At 46.3% G+C, this 26,404-nt stretch overlaps 1 protein-coding gene across 6 annotated transcripts in view; it reads right to left on the bottom strand.

The window, feature by feature from the left end:
* The window catches only part of LYPD6 (LY6/PLAUR domain containing 6), a 125,192-nt gene that overhangs the window by 5,766 nt on the left and 93,022 nt on the right, over window positions 1-26,404 (bottom strand). For all 6 annotated transcript variants that reach the window (XM_026008016.2, XM_072757739.1, XM_072757737.1 and 3 more), the window contains 2 exons: window positions 21,708-21,896; window positions 13,466-13,564 (listed from right to left, as the gene is read on the bottom strand). In XM_026008016.2, the coding sequence (XP_025863801.1) occupies window positions 13,466-13,564; window positions 21,708-21,825 (217 nt within the window). In that variant the 5' untranslated portion in view covers window positions 21,826-21,896. The remainder of the gene's footprint in view (window positions 1-13,465; window positions 13,565-21,707; window positions 21,897-26,404) is intronic.

Here is a 26,404-nt window from a genome sequence, read left to right as displayed (position 1 = left end):
AATCCAAAAACTTAAGATTTCTTCAAAACTACCATGGAAAATTTCTCTACTTCTAATTTAAAGACTAAAGAGAAATGGCTCTGTCAAAGTAATTCTTTAAGGCCTCAAGGCAGTGTTCAGCTTTCTAAGCCTGGGATTTAGGAGAATGTTCCTGCTCCATTTTCAGATTGAAAAAGAAAATGAATAATTCTTAAGAAATGTCACCAAGCTGTTTTTCATCCATATCTTGGATTCAACTTTGCATGCTTTATACATTCTGGATATTTAGTGGCTAATATGGAATTATGACCTTCTAGAACATTATTTATTAGGCAATAAAAATCCCCCCCACCAGACTCTGTCACAGTTTTGGCAGATTTTAACCAAAGTATGAAAGTCCAAAGAAGAAAGCTTAAAGGTTCTAGGCCCTGAGGATGAGCTCATACAGACACAGCCTGGGAGTCATGAAAATTCAGGGGTTTTAACAATCACCCGAAACACCCCCACCTGCCAGGAACCTGCATGACCTCTGACTGAGTTGTGTTAAGGACAGATTTTCCTAACGGTTACACGAAAGTGGGGTGTCCCTGGGCAGAGTCAGCGTCCCTCAAGCGCTGTCCCCGCAGTGCACCCTGACTAGAATTTGTCAGTGGGAATCAGGTCAAGGCAGCCCTAGCTCGTCAGGGCTCTGGAGCGCTCTTTGGGAGTGGAATAAGTAAGGCTGCCCTATGAGCCCACAGAAAAGTTGAAAGTTTTGCACCTGGCAATGAATTCTCCCAAAGTGCTAAAATATTTTAAAACTGGAGTGATTAATTTTCTGATGTGGAGGAGGTGGCGGGTCTCCTCTGATTCTTTTTTTTTTTTATCTTCTTTTTTTTTTTTATTTATTTTTTAAGGCAGTGACAGGTTTTAATAAATGAAGACCAGTAGCCTGAGAGATTTACCATATTTCCCAAAGAGGACTGGTTTACCTCGCTGGTGCCAGACTTGGGCATTTATGGTCATCATAGGAACACCTTTCCCACCCCATCCCACCTTCGGATGTTCAAGAGAGCAATAAAGACAGGAATGTTCTTATCTCCTGTCTCCCCTTCACGCAGACAACCAGGAGTAGCTGCCAGAGGTTTTATTGCTCCGAAGGTAAATCTGAGCAGATAAGATCATACGTTTATAGAATAAGTAAACCATTACATGGTTTCGGTTTTGGAAACTGGGTTTGTCCCCCAAGTATTAAATGCTCTGATCTTAAGTAAGCCTTGAACAACAATTGGTGAACTTGACATAATTACTTTTTGTTCTTACTTTTGTGTCCATAATAAACCCTCTTTTTATTTATTAATTGGAAATTTATTCCACTGCAAAGATAATAACCAATGCGTTTTTTTCCCCCAGGAAAATATGCAAAAGTCCAGTACCTAATAAGTTAATTCTTGCTATCCTGGGGAGAGAAAAATGACCAGTGATGAGTCTAGATAAAAAATTTTCTTACACACTCATAAAATATAACCCAGGAAACAAAGATATTTTGAGAACACCCCATTACTTTCAGCAGCAGCTACCTTAGATCTGAACTGTTAATCCATTCCACTTCTTATCTTACAAAACCCCTAGGTGAGTTATGAAATGTTAATACAAAAAAAAGCTCTACAGTTAAGTAAGTTTTGGAAATGTTCAAATAAAGTTGAACAGGTTTCTTCAGAACACAACTTAGGAGAGCCTTGAGTGTGTATTTTGATCTCCAAGACAGGCGGGGGGCAAGCAGGCAGCATTTCCCAAGCAGAACTAGGTGGACCACATGTGGCTTATCACTGGGCTGTAGAATTGATAAAAAAAAAAAAAAAAAAAAAGAGTTTCAGCCACAAAGCATTGCTCTCCATGCATTCTGAATAATCCTTGGGTTAGTAATGAGGTTATATGAGAATCAAGCCTGCTGATAACTTCACACTAAAAGGATTTCAAAGGCTTTTATCTAAAAGATAAAAGATGGATTTGAATTTCTACCAGGTTAGTTTTGGCCTCTAAAATCTTATATTCTGCAACTGCCTGGTATTCCCAGAGGTTGTGAAACACAAGTCTTTTACTCTAAGACTCACAGGCATGCAACTGAAAGCAGAACTGGGTATAAGAGAGCTTAATCAACTCCCAAAAAACATAAAATATATAATTTTCATGAAATACACACACACACACACACACACAGAAATTCCATGAACTAGTTTTAAAATTAAAAAAAAATCAAAAAAAGTTTCAAAGCTAAAATGTAAATTTCCATTTACCCACCAATATTCATTTTCCAATACGGAAGCAGTATTTAAACAAAATATATGTTAAATGATTTGAATTAAAAATGACCAACTCGCCAGTAAAAGGGTTTCCTCACCACTCAGTTATTCCTTGTGGGTCCACTGGTTTGGTGTGTATGTGTGTGTGTGTGTGTGTGTGTGTGTGTGTTTTAACAAACATATCTAATGATTAAAGTGATGCTAGAGAACAAGTCTCCATGTGCAAGAAAATTAATGGGAGGAGTACAGCTTTAATCATAGTATTACAAACTATATTGAAAAAAAAAAAAGTCTAGTGACATCTGCCGACACACGCCCAGCCTGAATCCTTCCTGTGTCCTCAGCCCTTCACATCGGGCTGTGCTCCTCCCAGGTTCTCCTCTGCAATGACTGTTTGCCTAAGTGTCCCCTTGGATGTCCTTCTCCCATGTCCGACCCCAAAGGATTTCTTTGCACCTCTGTATCATGTCCTCTGTGTGATTCCCCTGGGCTTCAGAGTTTTGCCTTCTAGAGTTTTTCCTCCATCTCTGGTCTCTTTTCTTGCTACACTTTCCTTAATATCCTCCCATGTTCTGTTCTTTTTTTTTTTTTCTTTAAAGATTTTATTTATTTATTCATGTGAGAGACAGAGAGAGAGGCAGAGACACAGGCAGAGGGAGAAGCAGGCTCCCTGCAGAGAGCCCGACATGGGACTCGATCCCAAGTCTCCAGGATCCCGCCCTGGGCTGAAGGCGGCGCTAAACCGCTGAGCCACTGGGGACTGCCCCCATATTCTGTCCTTGAACCTCTTCTCACTTCTCACTCAAGGGACCTCATCCAACCTCTGATGATGTTATCTTCATTCTGACACTCTCCCAAACCACAGAACCAAATCTCCAGCTCTCTCCTGGACAGTCAGCAGTATCTCAAATCTCATGTATCTTAAACAAATCAAATCCCCATTCCCATCCCCATCTGTTTATCTTCCTGTGCTTCTATCCTCAGAGGTGACACCACCATCTTGGACTATGAAATTCAGAAGCAGCTCAGATTTCTCTTCTCTTCAGCTCAGGCATCTACAAGTCCCTGAAATGTCTCCATTATCCACCTAATTCCTCTGTTTCATTTTCTATTTTCCCTTTGCATCATTTCTTGTCTCATCTCTGACTTCTCTACTTTCTAATGCAGATGCCAGACAACCACCAGAAATGTTAGTGAAACCAAGGTCAGATCATGCCCCCCCACCACCCCCCACCCCCCGGTCTGTGAGGGCCCAAGTGCACCTGCCTGTTACGGAGCCCTGGCTGCGCTAGGTTTAGTTAGCTTACTGGAGTGGCCACGGGTGGTCCACTGCTTTCTCCCTGCTCCTAAAGCTGTGTGTCAAGGGGATAAGAGGAGCTTTGCTTCCCAGCTACAAGCATCGATTACGTTTATAACTCACATCTTGAAACTCAGCATTTATTATTATTCAATGTTGCCCTTGATCTAGGTCTGAAACTATCTCATCATTGCTTACTGGATACCTTGAGACACCACATTACATCTTTTGCCCACCCTTCACAACCAAAATGTTTCCCCCTAGCTTCTCCTGGAAACCTGTACTTTAAAGTTCAATCTAAATGTGATGAATTCTGTGAAACCTTCCTTGATTTTCCTCCTACCAGATTCATAGACCTTCCTAGTTTCCTCATTTGGTATGTCTGGATTTCCTTCTAAATCACAGTTTCTCAGCATTAGCATAATTGATGTTTTTTTATCACAGTTTCTCAACATTAGCACAATCGATGTTTTTTTTCTGATTTTTTTAAATTAAAGTTTTTATTATTTTGAGATAATTACAGATTCCCATGATTTGTAAGAAATAATACAGAGGGATCTCACATATCCTTCACCCACTTTTCCCCAAATGGCAACATACTGCAAAAGGATGGTATAGTATCACAATCAGGATATGGTCGTTCATGCAGTCAAGATAGAGAACATTTCTGTCTCCACAAGGATTACTCGTGTCAACATTTTATTCTCGCATCTTCATCCTTCCTTTCCTACCCCCTCCTAATCCTTGGCAACTACTAATCTGTGCTCCATTTCCATAATTTTATCACTTTAAGGATGTTACATAAGTGGATTTATATAGTATGTGAACTTTGGGGATTAGGCATTTTCACTCAGCCTTAATCACTTGAAAGTCATCCAGATTGTCATATCAACAGTTTGCTAATTTTTAATCCTGAGTAGTATTCCATGCTATGGATGCACAAAGACTGGTTTAGCCATCCACCGACCTAAAGGGCATCTAGGTTAGGGATATTATGAATAAAGCTGCAATCAAAACTTGTGTAAAGGCTTTTGTGTGGACACAGGTTTTCATTTCTCTGGGATAAATGCTCAGAAGTGGAATTACTAGGTTATATGGTGGATGTCTGCTTAGCTGTTTATGGAACTGTTAATACTGTTTTCAAGAGTAGCTGTACCATTTTATACTCCCCCAGCAATATATACATAATCTAGTTTCTCCAAAATCTAACTGGCATTTGATAGTATTATTTTTGTTTTTTAGCCATTCTGGTAGATATACTGTGATACCTCATGTTTTTAATTTGCATTTTCCTAATTGCCAATGATGTTGACTATGTGCTTATTTGCCATCTATTTATCTTCCTTGGTGAAATATCTGTTCACGTTTTTTTGTCATTTTCTTAATTGTTTCATTTTTTACTATTGTGTTTTGAGAATTCTTTAAATATTTTAGATATTAGTCCTTTGTCAGATATTTGATTAGCAAATTTTTTTTTTTTAAAGAGCACTGCTTTATTTATTTATTTATGATAGTCACAGAGAGAGAGAGGCAGAGACACAGGCAGAGGGAGAAGCAGGCTCCAAGCACCAGGAGCCTGATGTGGGATTCGATCCCGGGTCTCCAGGATCGCGCCCTGGGCCAAAGGCAGGCGCCAAACCACTGTGCCACCCAGGGATCCCCTGATTAGCAAATATTTTGTGTCAGTTTGTTGTTTGTCTTTTCATCCTCTTTCTAGGGTCTTATGTAGAACAAAGATTTTTAAACTTTGATAAAGTCTGATTTACCCATTCTTCCTTTTACAGATCATGCTTTTTATATCAAGTCCAAGAACTATCCATACCTATAGATTTCAAAGATTTTCTCCTGCGTTTTTTTCCTAAATGTCATGCAGTTTTATACTTGCCATTTAAGTCTATGACTAATTTTGAGTTAACTTTTATAAAGAGTGTAATGCTTAGGTTGAGGTTCATTTTTTTGCCCATGGATGTCCAAATGTTCTAACACATTTGTTGAAAAGGCTCTTTTCTCTAATGAATCAGATTTTGTGACCTTGTCAAAAATAAGTTGGACATATTTTTGAGAGTCTCTTTCTGAGATCTCTATTACGTTCCACTGATTATGCTTCTATTCCTCTGACAATACCACAGTCTTGATAACTGTAACCATTGGAGAAATATTGAAAGGGGTAGATTGGTTCCTCCCACTTTATTCCTTTTCCAAAACTGTTTCAACAATTCTAGTTTCTTACCTTCCCATATTAATTGTATAATAATTTTAACTACATACTAATATATAAAAACTACTATTTGTATAACTACAAATAATTCTGCTAGAATTTTGATGGGAATTGTGTAAAAGCTGCATATAAATTTGAGGAGAATTGACATCTTTACTATATTGAGTTTTCAACTCATGAACACGGTCTCTATTTAAACTTTTTCTGAAAAAAAAAATAAAAAAATAAACCTTTTCTGAATTCTTTTATTAGCACTTATAGTTTTAGCATAAAAATCTTATAAATGTTTTGTTAGATTTCCCCAATCACATTCAGAAGTACTGGGGGTTAGGACTTCACATGGGAATTTCAGGGGGGACACAACTGAGCCTATGACAGATCCTTGTTGGTAGAGATAGTAACCAAAAACAGTCATGTAAGAAGCCTCTGGGCTGACAAAAATAATCAATTTCTTAATCAGGGTACTGCTTCCATGGCTCATTTTTTTAAGCTTTGCTAGTGGGTTTTTTTTTAAATTTTTATTTATTTATTCATGGGAGACACAGAGAGAGAGAGAGAGAGGCAGAGACACAGGCAGAGGGAGAAGCAGGCTCCATGCAGGGAGCCCGATGTGGGACTCGATCCCGGGTCTCCAGGATCAGGCCCTGGGCTGAAGGCGGCGCTAAACCGCTGAGCCACCCGGGCTGCCCCAGTGTGTTCAATTTGTGAAAATTCATCGTGCTGTTCACTATTCTGCGTATGTTACATCTCAATTATAAGTTCAGTAAAATGAAAAATGAAAGAAAAAAGAGTCCAAGTTAAAGGAAAATTTATGAAGGGAACGAATTACAAACTGAGTTGTAGATAAGGTCAATTACGTGGAGTGTACCCCAATTAGGACTTATCACATGGTCTCCAGGATCTAGGCGTCTGATTAATCTCTTGGCTTTCCTGATCCTATCAGTTACTCTCCACAGACCCCTGAAAGAGACTCTTTTCTTTTCTTGCCCCAAGTAAAAAATTCTCCAAGTAAAAAAATTAAAGGCAGAAATTAAAAATAAATGAATACTCATCAACCTGATTGAGTCGTAACTGTCTTCCTTTACCCTATCGTCAGCGCCTCTTGAAGAAACTGCCAAACAGGTACTTTCTTGGTTTTATTTTTGTCTTGTCTTAAAAAAGAAAAGATAAATCACCCATACTTCCTAAGGACAGGCGACATAGGAAGTTAAGGAAACCCTCTTTTAAAGCAAATCCCTGACATTCAGAAAGCTATGTGCTTATTACCAGGCAAAGGCCACGAAGGTGGTTGGGAAGATAGGTGAAAGTGGCGAGGATAAACGGGACCTCACCGTGAACCGTGGTTCAAATAAAAGCAAGAAGACAAAAGCATCAAGGGGATGCTTCCTATCTGAGGCAATTGTGTTCATGGAAAAAACTCGGGCGAAAACACCGTGGATTGGAGCTGGCTGGATGATTTCAGGTGTCCAAAGAACACCCACCTTGTCTAGGCTGATGAAACTTGGGTTAAAAAATCACTGACCAGTTCTGATTGGAGAAGCAATCTGGGAATTTCAATGCCAGCTGAAATGAACTAGCTCCTGCCTTCTTACCAAGAGATAACAGAATAAAATTAAAATAGCCAGATCAAACTGAAACAACAGAAATCCGCGTGGAAGCATAGGCGGGCCTCCGGGGCAGAGGGGATGCGAAGCGTGGCCGGACGTGTCTCCCCGAGCTCCCCTCGGGGCACCTGCTGCCGGGGAGGCCCTGCTGGGGCAGGGAGCTGGGCAGGGCCTTTGCCGCTACCCGGGGCGCCGAGGGGCACCAGCAGGGACCCGAGCCCGTGGGGGAGAGGGGCGGCGTGGGGACACAGGCTGGTGGCCTGGCCACCCACTCGCAGGCCGCCGCTTACGAAGCTCAGCCCGTCACCTTGCAGCTCCTTTCACCTCTGCCAACGCGGAGCGCCGGGAGGCTGCGCAGCAACGGGCACTGCCAGGTGCTGCCGGGCGGCAAGAAGTGGCACGATTGTTCTGGAAGGCTGCTAGGCCATCGCCGGGAAGGCCAAAGCACACGTGCCACACGCCCGGCAACCCCACGGGGCTGCACTTAGCAGAAATGCACACACACATGTACCAAAACACGTGCACAAGAACGCTCACTGCACCCAAAGTCCGCAGGCAGCCCCAGTGCCCACCGAGAGTGGACGCAGTGGAGCACACCCCGGAGGACGGCCCCGCGGCTCGTGAACACGCGGGTGACTCTCACATAAGAAACGTGGGGAAGAAAAGGAATACGGCCTGCGATTTCATCGGTGTGTGGCTGTGCTGGTCATCACAACTGTGCCACCTCCGGGAGGCCGCCTGCAGCTTAGTGGCCTGGCGAGGCCTAGCATGGGGGACGCACACGCCGCTGGTTCACTTTGTGAAATTCCAACGGGCTCAGCGCTACGATCCATCTATCCGCTTCCTGGCGTGGCTGTTACCCTTCAATTTTAAGGTTTTGACTTTTAAAAAAGGAGGAGGTCTAAGACTTCCAATTAGCGATAGGACAAGCAGGGTCACCTACACAGCCCGTGGTCACCCCCAGCAGCCAGCAGGGTTGGTGCCGTGTAGCCAATAGCTTCTGTGGACACACGAGTGAACTCTCCTGGGGCGCCCGGGGGGCCCATCGGGTGCGCGGCTGCCTCCAGCTCAGGATGTGACCCCGGGGTCCCGGGATGGAGTCCCGCCTCGGGCTCCCTGCGAGGAGCCTGCCTCTCCCTCCGCCGGGGTCTCTGCCTCTCTCTCCGGATCTCCCATGAATGAATAAATAAAATCTTAAAAATAAAACAAAATTAAATAAACAAGTGAACTCTCCTGAACATAAGGGAAATTCTAAGGGCCAACGCTAGGCTCTGAGTTCTCCACCCAGGATGGAGATGGGGTGGGGAGGTGTTCAGAGATAAACTAGAAGATGTGAAGCCTGGGGGCTTAGAGCTAGGATAGAGACCCTTAGAGAACGAGGACACCACGGAGGGCTGCAGTCTAACATCTAACATCGCCTAAAAGAGAAAACAAATCTGCCCTTAGGCAAAGTAAAACAGAAAGGCTGCCCGAGAGGGACGGGACAGTAAGGCAGGCTTTCCTCCGAATTATAGCCCCGGGGCTTGTCTTCGGCTGTGCTGGGGCCACACTGATAGTTCCCGCTTCAACCGGGTAACAGATGTGAAAAGGGTCACCCAGGACTCTGCCCCGAAGTACTTTCAGGGGAAGATTTTGTCTTACAGGGAGGCATCTGCACTTCAGGATCAAGAAGAAACCTAAAAGCCCTGGCTGCTCAGGCATCCTCCATGGAATGAGCCTTTTTGAAATTGTGATGTTTTGGACTTGACATTTAATTCCACAGACTCCTAATAAACACCGAGCCAGCCCCTGTCCTGAGGCGCTGCTAGGCCTGCACGCGGGCTAAACCTGGGCTCTGAGGGCGTGCGGTTAACCCCGAGTTTTCTTTCATCAGCTCCTTAAACTGGCCCCTCGGATGATAGGATTTCAAGATCCCTCCGACTCCGGCGGCTGCGCGGGGCGTGCTCAGAAACCAGAGGCTAAGCAGCAGCCGGCCAGGTGGGGCAGCGAGGGGCGGCCAGGTGGGGCGGCGAGGGATGGCCTGGTGGGGTGGCAAGGGGCGGCCAGGGGGGGCAAGGAGAGGCGGCCAGGGGGGCAGCGAGGGACGGCCAGGTGGGGCAATGAAGGGTGGCCAGGTGGGGCAGCGAGGGGCGGCCAGGTGGGACGATGAGGGGCAGCCAGGTGGGGCAGTGAGAGGCGGCCAGGTGGGGTGGCGAGGGATGGCCAGGTAGGGTGGCGAGGGGCGGCCAGGTGGGGCAAGGAGAGGCAGCCAGGTGGAGCAGTGAGGGGTGGCCAAGTGGGGCGGCAAGGGGCAGCCAGGTGGAGCAGGGAAAGGCGGCCAGGTGGGGCAAGGAGAGGCAGCCAGGGGGGCAGTGAGGGGCGGCCAGGTGGGATGATGAAGGGTGGCCAGGTGGGGTAGCGAGGGGCGGCCAGGTGGGAAGATGAGGGGCAGCCAGGTGGGGCAGTGAGAGGCGGCCAGGTGGGGCAGCGAGGTATGGCCAGGTTGGGTGGCGAGGGGCGGCCAGGGGGGGGGCAAGGAGAGGTGGCCAGGGGGGCAGCGAGGGGCGGCCAGGTGGGGCAATGAAGGGTGGCCAGGTGGGGCAGTCTGGCGGCCAGGTGGGGTGGCAAGGGGTGGCCGCAGGCCTCCTCCTCTCCTGCCGAGGAGACTGCTGGCAGGGATCCGTAGCTCAGAGGCCGGGGCAGCGTGACAGCGAGCGCACATTACCAAAGTCAGTCCGGGAGCCCGAGTCGCCGGTGGCCGGTGCCGCCCTGGCCCCGAGGACTCGGGACAAGGCCTGCTGGCCGCTCGCCTGCCGCCCGACGCCCAGCCACACGTCTGGGACCCTGCAGGCCAGCTGGCCCTGGCGGCTCACGTACAGCAGGCACCGTGGCATGTCGGTGTGACGGAGCTTGGTTTTCAAACATCCTCGAAATCCAGATGATCCCCGAGCAGTTTGAAATGTGGGCTTATTCCACAGAGAGAAGACTAAATACTGGCACGAAAGGGGTTTTTCGCTTTCAAGCAGTTATTTTCACATCGTGTGATAATGAAAACGCAGCTGGACGAGTCACAGAACAAACAAGAGGCCAAGCACCTCACGGAAAGCCGGGGTGCTCGTCCACAGCAGCCCCTGAGCCTCCCTTACCAAGCCCCTTGGTGGCTCTAGGGCCGCTGCCAACTACTAACAAGTGGGGAGAAATAAATCTCGGGTTGTTCAGTGGTTAGAATTCAGATTTTAATCTAATAATCAATGATGCTGTTTTCATCATTAGAAAAATCTGGATATCGCCCAGAGGAAAAGATGGAAACATCCAGAGGCTCCTGGAAAGTGGGGTTGGCCAAGAAGGAAGCTGAGTGTGGCTCCATCCCTTCTCAGGTCACAGCCTTAGTCCCTACTCCTCCTCTGATGTTCAAGGCTCCACAAAATACCCAAGCTCTACCTCTTTGCCCCCCTGTTCTCCAACATGGACTAGTGGCCATGCCCAGCTCAGGTCTCTGCTGGCCCCGAGCCCCCTGGGCAGCCCATCGCCACACCTGCGCTCCGAGGGACCCCCCGGAAGGCCCTCCTTGACACTCTGCTTCCGCGGCCCAGTTGCAGGGCTGCTGCCTCCCCCCGGCCCACGACGCCCTCAGTGCCACCTCAGCCCCCATAGGGCCGCGGTTCCCGTCGGCTCCCCCACACCGCATGCCACACTTCACCTGCCGCTTGCTCTTGTCCCGACATCCTCGACACTTGACACATTCAGATCTTATCCCTCCAGCTAACTGGGTGCTCCCTGAAAGCAGAAACCCGGTTCCTACCTTCCACTGCATAATCCCCCCCAAAAGCCTGGCATGGTCGCTCTGCGTCATGAACCTCAGAGCATCACTTTCCACTAGCCTTCCAAGCTTAAGGACAAAAAAGATAAAAGCGGGAGGGAAGAAGGGAAAAAGAGAAATTGTGTGAACAATTTCTTGCTGTGATTCTTTCCGATATCTATACTTTGGAAGAACTGGTTTTGACCTCTGGACAGAGGACCACAAAGGATCGTCCCCTTTTCCTGAGAGGGATCCAAGCAGAGAGCTACCGGTCACCTGTTTTTCCTTTGTGGCAGGGATATACCTGCCCACCGTCAGACTTGGACAGGGCAACGCCTGAGAGCACTGACTCACAAGCCCTCCTTGTCCCCTGCATCCCGCCTGCGAGGGCAACTGCGAGGAAAGCGCTGCCACATTTCCTCTGCAGTACCTCCGGCTAGCGGCAACTGTTTCAGAAGCGAGTTCCCTGCTGGAACCATCCCAAAGGTTACTGGTGACACAAGCAAACCATCCTGTTTTTGTCCAGAATCACTGTTTACAGTGGGTCCCAAAATTTCCTGCATATTAGGACTACCCGGGGGGATTTCAAAAATCCTAATGCTCAGCCACCACCCCACACCCTGAGAATGGCCTCAGGCATCGGTGTTTTATGATTTTCCCCCGTGATTTCAATGCGCCACCAAGTTTGAGAAGCAACTTGGGTTAAACCAAGTCCATCAGCAACCTGCCCAAATGTTCATTCTGTAGGGGTAACGTTAGGAAAACACTGACTTATTCCAAAATAAGCACATGGCTGCAGAGAGCAATGCAGAGAGGACTTATCTTTAATTACCAGGATGGTTTGGTTATCTAGCTCGTGATTAGGCCAATCTTTGGCAGCTCCATGTTTTTCTCTTCCCTGTGGTCTTTTGGGACCCCATTAGCATCTCTACCTAAAAGTAAACAAGAGGAAGTTGGAAATGACAACAGTACACTTCACTTCCTATTAGCGGGGAGAGGAGCTCCCAGCAGTTCTTGCCCCTGACTGTTCATTAGAATCACCTGTGATATTTCCATCATCCAGCGCAGGGCCCTCCTCTCCGAGATGCTGGCGTTTCTTACCGCGTGGTCTCCAGACCAGCAGCATCTGTGTCACCTGGGAATTCCTTAGAAATGCAAATTCTCAGAACCCGAAGCAGACTTACTGAACCAGGAAGGGAGCAGAAGTCTGTGTTTTAATAAGCCCTCCAGGAAATGCTGATCATACTGGAGTTTGAGGACCACTGGCCCAGGGAGGACACAGGTTCCAGTGATTTTGAAGAGATCCACAGGAGTTTCTACTGGGCAGCCTCGGTGGAAGTTCATGGGTTAAACAGTAGCGGCTTAGGCAGCTGGACACCTGCCTCTTAATTTCATTTTGCATGTCCTCCCAACGCCCAGGCCTCCATGGGAGGCAGGGTGCCTTTCACTAGGGGGGAGTGTGAGAGTTCCTGCATTATATGACAAAATAATAGATTTGGTGCTGGTGTATTCAGTCATTTTAACAACTGGACTAAATTATCAGTGAAACCTAACTGTCCACTCAAACATTTGTCAATAAAATACTCTGTCCTCATTATCTCCCCCATTCAAATGACTGGACTTTCCTCCAAAATTAAAACAGCCCATTATTAGTGACTCCAGAACCAAATATAACCATTTTTCCTATTCAATGGGATAAAAGAGATATGAATATGGACGTGAAGGGTCTACTTCATTTTGAAATGGGCCTCTGGGTCAAAATTTCATGCTTCAGTTGGGCATCTGTCTCATCCTTCAGAAGAAATGAATAGTTTAAAAAGCTCAGAGGTTTTTTGTGCGTGTGCAATAACGGCATTTCGAATTCCAGCTTTCATACATTCTCAGGATAGAAGCCTCTGGCAAGATATGCAATAAATGGGATCTTTCTATGAACACCAATTCATACTTTACATAAAGGAAGTTACTATGCAGTGACGGATGCTTCAGAGAGTGGCCAACAAGCTGGTTGTTCTCTTCTTGTCCTGCATTTGGCTAGGCCTCGGGGTGGGAAGGAGCACTTACCTCTTCAGGCACTCCAAGGACGCTTCATGAGAAAAGGGGCCTTCCTGTGACTAGTTGATGTCTCTAAAAGCCTTTGATCATAAGTCGATGAGAAAAGATCTACTAATAGCTAATCTACTAATAGCCTCAGACAGGAGAAGTGGTTGAGATCGCAAGCATGCCTCTCTCTTATCTATGCGTCAAGTCAACAAGGCAGTTCGCTCACGGGCAGCTCTGGGGACCCCAATCTGTCTACTGAGAATTTACCTCGAGGACAGTAGATGTCTGGAGCCCATCGGTTGCACTCATAATTGTCTGCTGCCTTTTCACAGGTGAAACACTTAAATCCACCGGGATACGGTGTGGCTAGAAAAAGGATCAAGAAAAAGATTAATTTTTTTTAGACTGAGCACAGAATCCTGAAGTCAGACATGGTCTTTTTACAAAAGTTTTCTCAAGACAGCCTGGCAGTTTCTTTAAAAACTAAATCTGTAACTACCATCTGACTCAGTAGCAATTGCACTCCTGGACACTCCTCTCTGAGAAATGAAAACTGATATTCACACAAAAACCTGTATGTGAATATTCACAGCAACTTCGGCCGTAATAGCCAAAAACTGGAGACAATCCAGATGTCCTTCAATGAAAGAGTGGTTAAACACACTGCGGAACCTCCATGCTATGGAATATCAGCAACAAAAGTGAACTATTAATACATTCAACAACTTTGATGAGTTTCCAGGGAATTATGCGAAGTGAAAACAGTCCCCCAAGATTACATACTGTAGGATTCCGTTTATACAACAGTTGAAAAATGACATTTTAGAAATAGAGGAAAGTTTAGTGGTTGCCAGGGGGTAAGGATGGGAGTGGTTGGGGCATGAGGGGAGAGGAAGGTGGAGGGGGGGCTGATAGGAGGGATTCTTGTGCTACTGAAACTGCTTAGGGTCTTCACACGGTGGCAGAGACACAGACTTACACATGTGAGGAAACTGTGTCAAACTAAATACACATACAAATGAACACAAGTAAAATTGGGGACGTCTGGATAAGACGAGTAGATTGATTACATCAACGTTAATAACCTGGTTTTTCAAAATGTTACCACTGGGGGAAACTGAGTGAAGTAAACAAGGGATCCCTCTATGTCACTTCTTATAACTGCTTACTAATGTACAACTATCCCAATAAAAGTTCCAACTAAAGACAGGCATTCTAGACATCCAATGATTTACTCTTATGCGTCAACTCGCACAGACATGTCAACATGTAAATATAAATATTAGATTGAAACATTAAAAATGCCCTTATGTTTGACCATTTTGACCTAAAAAGTGGCAATATCTCTGGTTCAACCTGGTATTTTTATCTGGTTGCCCTGACATGGTTAAGAATCCCCGGAGACGGGGATCCCTGCGTGGCTCAGCGGTTTAGCGCCTGCCTTTGGCCCCAGGCATGATCCTGGAGTCCCGGGATCGAGTCCCGCATCAGGCTCCCTGCATGGAGCCTGCTTCTGTCTCCTCCTGTGTCTCTGCCTCTCTCTCTCTCTATCATAAATCAATCAATCAATCAATCTTAAAAAAAAAAAAAAAAACGGAATCCCCGAGACAGTAAGTAGCAGCTAAGAAAAGAGTCTTCGTGACCAAAATCTATGCTGTGCAGAGGGGACCCTCCGAAGGCCGTAGCAGGCCCGTCTCTGATGTCCACGAGGCAGCACGCTGAGGCCACGTGGTGGATGCGGAGGCCCTACAGGCCTCTAGCTCAAGCCTGAGGGATGCGTAATCCCAGGAAGCCTTCCCTAGCCCATCCTCTCCTCACCCCTGAATTCCTGCCCCTTCCTACCTTCCGAAGAGACTGTCCTAGGTGCTCGTATCTTGCCTTCGTGTACCCTTGGACAGAGAGACGTCCGGTTAGAGTCCCAGTCTAGAGCGCTTGCCCAGCACACACAGGGCCTGGTGGGCACTTAAGGCCGAGTGTCCGCCAAGAATGTCAGGTGCCAGGAATGAATGTCAGGTCGTCTCTGTCCTTCTCACTCATGTACTTTTCCTCGCTGCTTATCAACTTAGAGTTTTGCTTTCCATAAACAGAACTTTCGCATTTTTTTTTTAATTGGTAAAATTACCTGGCCTCTTTCAAAACTACAAGCGCTCAAAGACTTCATCTGCAGGAGCCAACTGTTCTCCCTCGCAGATGGCCGAGCCTGCGTATCCCACTGGTGGAAATAATCATCTCAGGGTAAATTGCTTTGCCCACATGGAAGCAATTAAGTGTGTTATCAAAAATAAATGAAGGAGGAGGCAGCAGCTTAAGGCCAAAATGATGGGCCAGCTTTAACTCTGGTGCTCACCTTGCACAGAATAGCCGCCGTCCTTGTACGTGCTCGTACCATTTCACAGCTGAGCCTGACCCCATCCAAGAAACGAACATGATCAAAACTCACAACCTGTCTAAAAAAAGCAAGAAACTGGAACTTTTTAGAGGCCAACTATGTTCCTCCACGTAGTCGGGGACTCAAATTCCAGGAGATAATGATAGTGAGGGCACGGACTGTCTGAAAACAAGAGGACGGGAGGCAGCTTAGAGCCTCAGCTTCCAGGGAGGAAATTTCACTACAGGGATTCATGCTTCCCCTTCATACGGTTATAACAAAACAGAAGGAAACAAGATCTTGTAAAGCGACACACAAATAACGTTTATGTGTCCACACCTCACCGTCCAGATAGGTGGGTTACATCGGAATGGAGAGATTCTACTTACATAAGAAGATATCTCAAGTGTGAGCCCGAAGAATTTAAAACAAGCAGGTCCTTACATTCCAAAGCCGCTCAATATCCTTATGGACACTGAGCTTATTTTGACAAACACTGTTATGAGAAAATCCATACGAAATATTCTAAGACGCCGTCCTACTGGATACATGAAAAAACTAGTTTCACCGTCAATGTAAAAACACATAATACGTAAGTAGGTTTAAAAGAACTTCAAAACGGCTTGTAAAATTTGAGGAATTATCAGAGTCTTGGAAAAAAAAAAAAGAAAGGATGTAAATGATTTGCCACCGAAAAGTCGTTCTCAAAAAATTATCATCACAGTCCCCCAGGTTTAGGACTGCAAGCCGGCCGTGCCACTGCAGCGGGCGTGATTAATTCACAAGAGCGTCCAATTTTATCTGTCACTACAGCCAGTAAAACTCTTCACCGGAATGTCGGATTAGTTATTGCTGGAAACTTTCCCATCAAAGAGACAAATTAAGAACTCTGAATGAAGATTGATGATCTAGCCACGACAAGAATGAACTTCTTGAGAACCTGGCACTAAGAAATTGTGGTGTTCCCAAATTTAGATTATTTACTGGACTCTTCAAAATGATCTTTTGCTAGACGGGTGACATATTCCACTAAATACTGTTATTTCTTACACAAGTAGGCCTGGGCTCTGCAAGTAACCCAAAGCACATCAAAATTTAAACAGGAATATGAGCTAGAACACTACGGCGGTGAAACGAAGCTTCGCTTCAAGTCATTTATCTCGGGCATGTCTATCAGCACCGGCTCTGACACTCAACCAAGGGATCTCCTTTTCAGTGAGTTTTACTTTTAAATCTACAACATCCTACCTGCGTGCGTGTCAACCACAACCGTCTAAATATTTGCTTTCAGCAACTTGTACCTGCATCTTGGCAGGTAGTACCCATGGGTGAATCATCAAACTCTTTTCTGTGACAAACCTCTTCAAACAGACTCCGTTTCAAGTGGCCAATTATAGCACAATATCAAGTAAATGGTTAAATTCTTCGCCCTGGAAATATTTAACCAAAAAACTAAGGTCCACAGATGAGCAACTGTCTCCAGTAACTCGCTAACTGATACCGCATCTGATAAAGAAGTTCTTTTTTTTAGGAGGAAGGAAAAAGGTTCCTAAGAGATGTGTTATTTTCTTCTTTGTTACTTCAAAGCACTACAGAGCAAGTAAAGTTTCAAATCGTGGTGGCCTCAGCTGTGAATGAATCTAATTTGGCTCTTGATCACAGAGTTAATAAGCTTAGTGTTCTGCATTTCAGGGCATAAGTCCCTGGTCCCTCAAGAGTAGATGATTGTAAAGAAAAAAGGAAAAGCCAAAGCGCCCAGTTACTTCCTGTAATATAATCGGTCCATTAGAGTCCTACGGTCAGCCGAGGTTCAACCACTGTAATTCACTCGTAAGGCCATGGAAGAGACTCCAGCTTTGTTTCCATCTCTTGGAACTTTTGCCTGGACAAAGGCCTTCAGTCATCAAAACTGTGGTGAGAAGAGAATCTTGTTTTAAAATGCGTGCCGCTGGGTAACGCATCCAAACCTGTTTTATTCTTGCAAAACTAATTTCCATTGTTTCTGGAAACTGCATGCAAACATAAAATTTCTAGAAATCTGATAAATTGATCTCCCTTCTGAGTCCATCTAGCGACAAAATATTGTCAGAATAATTTGAATGCTATAAACATATTTCTGACAGAAATGCATTTTCTGGTACCTTTTTAGAAAGAACACTCACTTCCTAAGACTTACGTGGTACAGAATTGTGAAGAAACTGCGTTGGCTCACTCTCTGGGCATAAACAAGTCCCCTGCAGGGACACAGCTCTTTGTTCCACATGATTAAGGAAAGACTCAGAATATGCAGCCAGAGGAAAATTGGATTTCTCAGGAGAGGTTTCTATTAGAAGTAAAGAAATGGAGGCCAAGAACAGGTTGCAACCACTTAGGATGCTAAATTCCGCTATCTCGTCTGATGCCTGGAAACCAAAGAAGTCACTCCATTTCTCTGAATGCTAACTCCTGTTTTGAAGGTTTTATTGGTCTTTGGTATTTTAATCATAGGGTGGGAAGAAATTCACCATTTTTCAAATGAAAAAGGAAAGAAAAACATACAAATTACAGAACAGAACGTTATAGAGGTCAGTGCCTCAAGTTTGAAAGCCATGAAGTTGATTTTTTTTAAAGGTCAGAAACCTCAAAAACTAGGGCACCAAGGGGTGTCTGGCTGGCTCAGCTGGTGGTGCATGCAATCCTTGATCTCGGGGTTGTGAGTTCTAGCCCCACGCTGGGTATAGAGATTACTTAAAAATAAAATCTTTAAAAACAAACAAAAACCACACAAAAATTAGGGAACCAGAGATCAAAGGAGATGAGTCATGGGATGCTGAACTTTTTCAACCAAGGTTCCAATCTCACCTCACTTCGCTTATGGTCTCTGAGGACTGCTTGGTGCCCACGGGAAATGAATTTATTTGTGTGGTGTAGAAAACTTGTGTGTCTTCTCAACATCTCTAGCACTAGCTAGAGTTAAGGGCACTAGCATCACCGATTTCTCCTCTGGTACGTTCTGAGCAGTATCTAACATTTAATGGGATCTGGCTCTCTTGCTGACCCCACGGAAAGCTACTTGGGCTTCCATCTACAAAGTGAGGTGATTATATTAATAATTCAAAGCCAAGATAATCCCACTCTTCCCTCACCTATTTTTTATGGTCTATATTCTATAGAAACCTGCTGATTTGCAGAGAGATCACTCCCTCTAAACCTGGTCTAGTGGGTGCTGCTCAGGGGCAGAGGACCATGACCTTTAAAAAAATTAAAGTCTAAGAGAAGCAAACAAACATCAAAAAGTCCTGAGATCGTGCAGAGAAATGTGGAGTAGGAACTGTTGACGGTAACTTCAATCCAGCAAGACTTTTTATTCCCCATGACCAGTCATGGAGACACTAAGCAAGAATTCTGCCCAGAGCTTCTGGGGAATCATCTATGTATAATCTAGCTTAGGACCGATATCTTCTGGCCTCCATATCTCCAAATCACATCAGAAGACCCCACCAAGTCTTTCTATATGGTGAATCCTTTTTTTTTTTTTTTTAAGATTTATTTTTTTTAGAGAAAGAGAGTGTGTGAGCATGTGAGTACGGGGAGGGGCAGAGGGAGAGAGAGAATCTCAAACAGACAACACGCTGAGCACCGAGCCCTACCAGGGGCTCAATCTCACAATCCTGAGACCATGAACTGAGCCAAAACCAAGAGTCAGCCACTCAATCGACTGAGCCACCCAGACACCCCTATATGGTGAATTCTTTTTAATTCTATCCTATTTAATTCTATTTAATTAACATAGGCCACATGAGCAGAACTTCCCTGCCAATCAGAGGGCAAGACTGATTGCTCCTCTGGCCTTGCAGAGCTCATCCTTTAGAGATCCCATTCTGAAAAGGACTTTTCACATAGGGGGCCCACTCATCCCAGGCACTGACCCGCCACAACACTGGCACAGAAGTGGTCGGCGTGTGTGATTTAGTCTTGTTCACTCAAATCTAATCCCCTTGATTTTCCTCCCCACCCTGTGTACAATCACAGCCTCACAGGAGGCTTGTTTTTCGGCCCAGTGACTACTGAGTCTGTCACTGAAGCGGACAAAGAATCCCATAGAAACGGAAGGTTTTCACAATCAAAACTGAAACTGAAATCTAGGTTTTTATTCACCAAGTCTAATAAAAAAGCATGGCTCTTTGGAGAAGAGACCAAAATGCAATTCCAGAGAACACAGCAAGTATCAAAGCACCTTCTTTCCATGATCATTAAAATAAACAGTCCCATAGAAACAAGCAGCCAGATACTCTTTCCACACAATTAACCAGTAGGCACCAGCCTTTACTGGTGAGAGCGTACAATAGCAGCAAGTCTGAAGGAACTACTTGCTGCCTGTCAAGTGTATATTTGGAGTTAAAACATTAGAGAGACCTATTTTCAGCAACTTCAGTGTACCATCTCACTCACTCACAACAACATCATAAGAAACAAACATCAGAAAGGGAGACAGAACATGAGAGACTCCTAACTCTGGGAAACGAACTAGGGGTGGTGGAAGGGAGGAGGGCAGGGGGTGGGGGTGACTGGGTTAAGGGCACTGAGGGGGGCACTTGACGGGATGAGCACTGGGTGTTATTCTGTATGTTGGCAAATTGAACACCAATAAAAAATAAATTTATTATAAAAAAAAAAAAAGAAACAAACATCCCACTGCCTCACGTGTAGGTGCCTCGTATCTTACGGATATCATCTCTAGTGCACAAAATAATGCACCAGGGTGTGTATTATTTCATCCACTCTAGAAATGTAGAAATGAGCACCTAACAAGATGCCTCTAAATTTCATTGAGCATTTACTTTGGCTCATACTCTGCTAAGTGCTCTGCACACATTCCTTTATTTAACCTTCACAAAGTTAGGGACCTTATTTCAGGCCTGAAGGCTACAAAGCAGTTGAGCGAGCCATGGACCCAAGATCCAAGCCCCTGTGCATTCCTCGGAACCCCTGTCATCTACACCAGAACACGTACACATGAAATATTCTGACTGGGTGGAGACTGCCTCCACTTGGGCTATAAGATCCTCAAAAGCAAGAACCATGTTTTATTCGCCTTTATACCTCCCATGCCTATGACAATGCTTGACACACAGTAGATGCTCGAAAAATATTTGCTGAACGGAACATTTCAGAAGAGTAACATACCTCAGGGCAAATGGTAAAGGTCAAAATACACCCGATATACCCAGCCTTCCCTACCACAGGGGCCACGCAGAAGAGGATTCAGACAGAAATAAGAGAGAGGGAGAAGATAAACAGAGAGATGGAGGCCAAAAGCAGAAGTTAAACTGCTGTGTTTCCCGAAGTGTGATCTTTAGAATAGGAGTAAGAGAAACACCTGAAATTCTTGCTGAAAGCAAAAATTCATTGGTACAGTCCCAGGCGTGTGCAATCAGACACCCAGGGAAGGGATCTGGACACCTACATTACTACGCGCTCCCTAGATGATTCTCAAACACAGGAAACCAAAAGGGATAGGGAATAGGAAGTAGTGGGAGGCCAACAACGCTGAAACTGAGAATCCGACGCATAGACAGGAAGACCAGCTATTATCTTGCCTGTAAAGAACTGATCTTTTTACAAACACCCTCCTCCCGGGACACGCCAGTTCACTTTGATAACCGATTGGGAGCTGGCACAAGTTAAAGGGAAGGGTGCTCAGCATCGGAGCGACTGTGCTGCGAACAGAGAAAACAAGCCTTAACAATCTGCCTTGGAATAAAAAACAAACACCCTATTTAAAAGGCGAGGGCAAAACATACATCTCTGGGGGCACCTGCATCCTCCCAATCAAATCATCCAAAGTTTCCCCTGCGTGGAAGGCTGCCTTCACCTGTCTTTCAACTCACATCTTTTTTTTAAATAGATTTTATTCATTTATTCATTTAATCAAATATTTTATTTATTTATTCATGAGAAACACAGAGAGAGGCAGAGACACAGGCAGAGGGAGAAGCAGGCTCCACGCAGGGAGCCTGACGCGGGACTCGATCCCGGGACCCCGGGGTCATGACCTGAGCTGAAGGCAGATGCGCAACCACGGAGTCACCCGGGCGTCCCAACTCACATCATATTTAAAGTAAAGTGACATTTCAGCAGCAAAGCGAACAGGAGTCTTACTTGAAGGGTGGAGGTAGACAATGTCTTTCACTGTGAAGTCTCGCGACTGAGCGGCCTTCAGACAATCAGCCAGCAGGCTCAGGAGCAGGAGCCAGGCCAGGGCAGGGCCAGGTTCCATGGCAGACCGAGGCGTCACTCATACAGGGGGCCTGGGAGCCAGAACTTGGGACAACGGGAGGGAACTCGCACCTGAAATATGAAGCAAGACTCATCTTAGTGTCCAACTCGAGGAAACCCTGGGGGGCCCAGCAGAGCCCCTGCGCTGGTCGGATGAGCTGCGGCCACACAGGAAGCCACAGGCACGGGCAGGTGGGTCGACAGGGAGAGAAACCTTCTAAATGGTAATGTGAGAGGACGTCGAACAGTCCAGCCCCAATCTATTCTTCATTAGGTAGCTAAAACTCCCCTGGTGGGGTAGCAGTCCCCTCTAATATCCAGCAGAGGTGGCCCCAGGAAAGACTGGGTTTTAATGAAATCCTATTTCTGCCAGGAGGCCAGGGGATGTCAGCCAGAATGCACCAAGATGGAAGGCAGGCACAATGGTTCAGGAGCATTTCCTTGGGAACGAAGAAGGCCAGGTATGAGAGTGCAGCACCCCTGGGTCATGGTGCCCAAGCAAACCCACACAGGCGAGGCTTTCAGATTTGGGATGGGATGGGATGGGATGGGATGGGATGGGATGGGATGGGACGGGATGGGAAGGGAAGGGAAGGGAAGGGAAGGCAAAGGAAGGGATGGGATAGGATGGGATGGAAACAGGATGGGATGGGAAGGCAAAGCAAGGCAAGGCAAGGCAAGGCAAAGGAAGGGAAGGGAAGGGAAGGGAAAGGAAGGGAAGGGAAGGGAAGGGAAGGGAAGGGAAGGGAAGGGAAGGGAAGGGAAGGGAGGTAAATTGGCCTCTCCCAAAACAAAGAGTATCATCTTTATAGCTCCAGATCCCCTTAGCATAACTAACCATATTGGCTGGATGCTGTTCAAGCCCCTTACGTCCATCAAGCAATCCCCCCAACAGCCCTATGAGGCAGGCACTATGATCATCCCATCCTGAGCAAACTGAAGTCCAGCAAATAAGTAGAGGAGCTGGTTCCAACAGAGACGGTCTGGGCCCTGAATCCGTTATCTGTTAGCGCTAGGTGATACCCCAGGCTTCCACAGACTGAGTCAAGGTGTATAAAGTCAAACTGATAAATGAGGTTAGAGCATCAGCGTAGCACTAAGCAGTCACCATTGCATCCTTTATTCTGGTTCTGTCCTTTTCAATTAAAATCGAGAGCAGTAAAGTCTTTTACTAGGTTGAGTTGTCCAGCTCACTAAGAATGTGCATGCATGTCGTCATTCATACGTGTCACCCCTTGCCCTCTTACCGCTTTCCTGCCGTCTGTCCCTCGTGTTCTACTCTTTTGCAAATACCATCACTCTATTGCCCCCACAGGGAGCATGTGAAATAGTCACTTTATTTGAAAGTGGCAGAAATAAACACCAGTTGGATATTCTGTTTACGAATTTTTTTTAAGGATTTTATTTATTTATTCATGAGAGACACACACACACACACAGAGAGAGAGAGAGAGAGAGAGAGAAGGGGGAAGAGACCCAGGCAGAGGGAGAAGCAGGTTCCATGCGGTGAGCCCGACGTGGGACTCGATCCCAGGACCCCGGAGTCACACCCTGGGCTGAAGGTGGCACTAAACCCCTGAGCCACCCAGGGATCCCCTGTTTACAAATTTTAATACAAATATTCAGTGAGATTTTTTTTAAAACTATGACAAAATAATTCTAAAATCATTTTGTCAAAAAAAATAGATCAAGAGTAAATATGTTATGAAACAAAATAAATAGAGAAAATCGGGGTGCCTGGTGGCTGGGCCCCTGCCTGAGGGCACCCCGAGAAAACAGGACATGAATGACAGACACCAACACAACGTCCTCCTAAAGGAGCGTGGTGCCACTTCCAAGGCCACCCGGGTGCGGCTGCACCTGAGGGCACACGGACCCCCAGCCTGCAGCAGCCCCCTGAACTGCAGCGGCCCCCCAACATGCAGCGGCCCCCTGACCTCCAGCAACCTCCCCGACCTGCAGCGACCTCCTTGACCTGCAGCAGCCTCCCGACCTCCAGCGACCTCCCTGGCCTGCAGCGGCCCCCCGACCTGCAGCGGCTACCCTGACCTGCAGCAGCCCCTCCCATCTGCAGCGGCTCCCCGGCCCCGAGTGAGGTCCCCCGACCTGCAGCACCCCCCCGGCCTGCAGCGGCCCCCTGACCTCCAGTGGCCCCCTGGCCGGGGAGGGGAGCCCCGGCTGGAGGCCTTGCCCCGAGACCCTGCTGTGCCGCCGCACCCCCCATGCCCCAGGTTTGCACCTGCCAAATGAGGTCACAATGCCACCTGCCTCGACAGTTTACTGCACGAATGACGTGAAGTGACGGGGTGAAGCCCTAAGGACAGAGTCCGTCATGCAGGAAATCCTGTGTAATATTTCCCTGTATTTTCATTATTATTGTTTTGTTCAAAATACAGCGTTCAAGTCAATGTGGTTTTTGAAGTCATGGTGACCATGACAGGACTGTCATGTTCTAAGGGAGAGTAACCAAGGGGCCGTGAATGGGAGTTCAGCACAGCTCGCTTTCCTGAAATCAGAAAAAATACCACAATTTCCAGAGCTACTGGAAATCCACACCTCTTTCACCCCAAAATGTGCCCCGTGGCTGGCCAGGCAGGGACAAAGCAGGCGGGAGACGGGGAGGGTAGCTCCTGTCACCAAGCTTTTACTGTTGTCAAGGCTCATGCGGACGCAGGTGACCTCCCATCCATGAAGCAAACGGGGGCGACGCTCACCCACACTCTCCCCGTGTCTCCCTCCAGCCGCCCCGTGGGGCCTGTGTCCCACCCCAGGCCCTCTACACAGCTGCGTCACGTTTACTCGTGTAAGAGGCGTTGAGAGAGCACAGGTCGCGAGGTCCTGTCCTGCCCCTTTGCAGGCGCACGTCTCCGTGCAGGTGTGCTCACGCAGGTGGTGGACCCAAGCAGGCCTTCCGAACCCCTCAAGCAGCTGAGGCCTATCACTCCGACACAGCTCACTCGAGAAATCATTCTTTACGTATTCCCTGGGCTTAGGTAGGCCTAGAAGAAGGCCTCAAAGGACAGATAGCAAAATGGTTGAGGACTTCTGATCATTTTAATATTCTTCTTTTTGCTTAATTTGTAGGCTGAAAAGGTTCTCATCAGCCAGTATTACTTCAGCGGAGTGTGTTTGTGTATCCACACGATTGCACGACCCGTCACCTGGCCCCGAACACTTGCATCACCCCCCAGAACTCCCGCACTCATCGGCGGCCACTCCCATCCCACCCCTGTCCCCGAACTCCTACGACCACGAATCTACCTTCTAGCTCTATGGGTTGGCCTACTGCAAACATTTTGTGTCAATGAAACCATTGGCCCTTTGTGTCTGGCTCCTTCCAGTTAGTACGAGATTTTTCAAGATTCATCCATATAGTAGCATGAACGGGTTCATCATGCCTTTATTGCCGCTGAATATTATTTTAGGATATGAATGTAACACATTTGTTTATCCATTCATCAGCTGATAGACATTTGGGTGGCTTCTACTTCTTTAAGATTTTATCTATTTGAGAGAAAGAGAGAGAGAGAAAGAACGAGCACTGGGGAGGGGCAGAGGGAGAGGGAGAAGCAGACTCGCTCCATCCCAGGGCCCTGGGATCATGACGTGAGCCGAAGGCAGACACTGACCTGATGGAGCCACCCAGGCGCCGCAGGGGGCTTCCAATTTTTGACTACTGGGAATAATGCTGCGAGAACATTCCTGTTCACGCTTTTGTGTGGACACACGTCTTCAGTTTTCTTGGGTATATACCTAAGAGTGGGATTGACAGGTTTTATGGTAACTCTGTGTTTAACTTTTTGAAGAACTGCCCAACAGTTTTCCACTGTGGCTGCACCATTTTACGATCCCATCAACAAAACACCAGTGTTCATTTCTCTACATCCTCACCAATCCTTATTTTCACTAAAAAAAAAAAAAACTTTTTTTTATTATAGCCTGGTGAGTGTGAGGTGGTATCTTCGTGGCTTTGATTTGCATTTCCCAAGTGATATGATGCTGAACATCTTTTCATGTGCTCACCGGCCATTTGTAGATCTTGGGATGATACCAATTCAAATCCTTTGCTCGTTTTTTAATAGGGTTATTGTCTCTCTATTGTTGACTTACCGGAGTTCTTTCTATACTCTGGACTCTGGACACTTTTCAGATATAGGATTTACAGATATTTTCTCCCTCCTTGTTTACTTTTCACTTCCTTGATGGTGTCCTTAGATATAAAACATTTTTGATTCTGATGAATCTCACACATTGTGTTTAATAAATATAGATTTTGTTCCCTTATACAAGTCAAGTCCAACATGGCACTTAAAAAAAAATGTGCATGCAATGCACAGTAAAAGACCTTGTCTACTCTGTAGTAGCCAGGGCTGTATTTTCCACCTCTCTTTCCCATAAGAAAAACAGAATGGGCAGACCTATTTATTCATATCACCACCAACTGCTTACATTCCTATGGTAAATCCTGAAACCCTACTCACTCTACTAGTGTATCCTAGGAACTAAAAAATGAAAGATGAGTTACATGCATTCACAATTAGTCTAACCATCACTGAAATATGGGCTCTGCTGAAGGGGCT

This window comes from Vulpes vulpes, chromosome 5, assembly GCF_048418805.1.
Source record: "Vulpes vulpes isolate BD-2025 chromosome 5, VulVul3, whole genome shotgun sequence".
Taxonomy (NCBI): domain Eukaryota; kingdom Metazoa; phylum Chordata; class Mammalia; order Carnivora; family Canidae; genus Vulpes; species Vulpes vulpes.
Note: the sequence above shows the minus strand (reverse complement) of the source record. Positions and strands in the feature narration are given on the sequence as shown.